Source organism: Mandrillus leucophaeus, unplaced genomic scaffold (assembly GCF_000951045.1).
Source record: "Mandrillus leucophaeus isolate KB7577 unplaced genomic scaffold, Mleu.le_1.0 Scaffold271, whole genome shotgun sequence".
NCBI classification, from domain to species: Eukaryota; Metazoa; Chordata; class Mammalia; order Primates; family Cercopithecidae; genus Mandrillus; species Mandrillus leucophaeus.
The window spans coordinates 410,233-412,179 of record NW_012102821.1 but is presented as its reverse complement, the minus strand read 5'-3'; the positions used below and the strand labels follow the sequence as shown (position 1 = coordinate 412,179).

The 1,947-nt window shown below is 61.8% G+C and overlaps 1 protein-coding gene across 1 annotated transcript in view; it reads left to right on the top strand.

Annotated features, from left to right (window-relative positions):
- Positions 1-1,750, top strand: part of OBP2B (odorant binding protein 2B) — a 14,530-nt gene extending 12,780 nt beyond the window's left edge. Inside the window, exons 4-6 of the mRNA XM_011984689.1 lie at positions 192-338; positions 1,143-1,244; positions 1,728-1,750. Coding sequence (XP_011840079.1) covers positions 192-338; positions 1,143-1,244; positions 1,728-1,750 — 272 coding nt within the window. The remainder of the gene's footprint in view (positions 1-191; positions 339-1,142; positions 1,245-1,727) is intronic.
- Positions 1,751-1,947: the final 197 nt, after the last annotated feature.

Genomic DNA, 1,947 nt, shown 5'->3' with positions numbered 1-1,947 from the left:
GCCCCACCACAGGCAGAGAGTGCCCGGGCTGCCCTTTTGCCAGGGTCCCAGCCTTGCCCACCTCCAAGGAGGGGCTGGCCCGTCCTTCCCCGGAGGCTAGTGGCCCTGACATCAGACACCAGGTGTGTCCAGGGCACCTGGGTGACCACTGAGACATTCCTGAGTGTTTCTTCGTGTGGTCCTGAGTGCTCTCTCTGTGAATGACCCATCTTCTCTGTCATCTACAGATGGAGGCAGGAAGCTGATATATGTGCAGGAGCTGCCCGGGAGGGACTACTTCGTCTTTTACTGCAAAGACCAGCGCCGTGGGGGCCTGTTCCACATGGGAAAGCTCATGGGTGAGGGGCCCGCTGGGGCCTGCGTGTCCTGCCCCACGGTCTCTGACTCCAGAAGCCAGTGGAACCAGCATCACCACGCCCTGGCACGGGGGGAAGAGGAAGCCCCCTGTGCCGGCCTTCATGTGCCGCGCACCGCTGGGCAGGCGGTCCAAGTACCTGAAGTGGGAATGGGGTGGGCCAGGCAGGGACAGACTCAGCCTTGGTGACATGAACCTGCCAAGGACTGCTTCTGGGGTCTCCAGTGTAGGAGGGTCACCTGAAGGGAGAGGTAGCATCCTAACAGGGCTCTTCATGGCGCAGGGAGCCTCCAGGGTGGGAAGGTGGCCAGTGCCTCTGGGACACAAGGTCCCTCCAGGTGAGGGCTGTGACCCTGCAGCGTGGCTTTGGGAGCTGCCGAGGTCCCCTGGGGTTGCTGAGTGGCTTGGAGAGTCCCCGCCACTGTCCCCCTTCCTGGGGACCTCTCACCTGGGTGGTGGCCATCTGCTCTGTCCCCAGCCCCACCCCAGAGCTCTGGTTCACTCTTGGGCCTCTCCCCCTGTCCTGGTGCTTGGCAGTGGCCATCTTCTCTGTCCCCCAGTCCCACTCCGGAACTCCCGTCCAGTCTCGGGCCTCCCCTCCCCCTTGTCCGGTGCTGGGTGGTGGCCGTCTCCTCTGTTCCCAGCCCCACCCCTGAACTCTGGTCCACTCTCGGGCTTCTCCCCCTGTCCTGGTGCTGGGCCGTGGCTGTCTTCTTTCAGCATCTGCTCCCTGCAGGGCCATGTCGCTGTCCCCACCTCGGCTCACCTGTAGCCACCTCACCTGCAGGTAGGAATCCTGACATCAACATGGAGGCCCTGGAAGAATTTAAGAAATTCGTGCAGCACAAGGGACTCTCGGAGGAGGACATTTTCATACCCCTACAGACGAGTAAGAGGACAGCTGTGCCCAGTCCCCTGTGTTTTCCCCGTGTCTCTCTGTGACCTCCAGTGTCCCATGACCCCTGTGTCCTCCCATGTACCCCGCATTCCCCGTGTGCCCTGAGTCTCCTCACAGGGACTCCCGGGCCCTGCTTAGGGTTCTTGTCATTGAAGAGTCTGAACTCTGGGCTGTGATGGGGTCCGGGCCCTGCTTAGGATCCTCGTTGTTGGAGGTTCTGAGCGCTGGGCTGTGATGGGGTCCGGGCCCTGCTTAGGATCCTCGTTGTTGGAGGTTCTGAGCGCTGGGCTGTGATGGGGTCCGGGCCCTGCTTAGGGTCCTCATCCTTGGAGGGTCTGAGCTCTGGGCTGTGATGGGCTCCCAGGCCCTGCTTAGGATCCTCATTGTTGGAGGGTCTGAGCGCTGGGCTGTGATGGGGTCCGGGCCCTGGTCCAGGGCGTCTTCTCATCCTTGGGTTTTTCTTGGTCTCTGCAGGAAGCTGCACTCCCGAACACTAGCGTGAGTGAGCCTTTGGGAGGACACTGGACAAGCCCAAAGTCCTGGGTTCCCAGGGTTCAAGGGTCCATCTGTTCTGGCTCCTCCCATCCCACACAAGCAGGGAGACCCCCCGGGGTCAGGCACGAGGTTGGCACCTCTCAGAGTCTGCCCACCCACAATTCCTGGGACATTTGGGAAGTCCTTTGCTTCACCTATT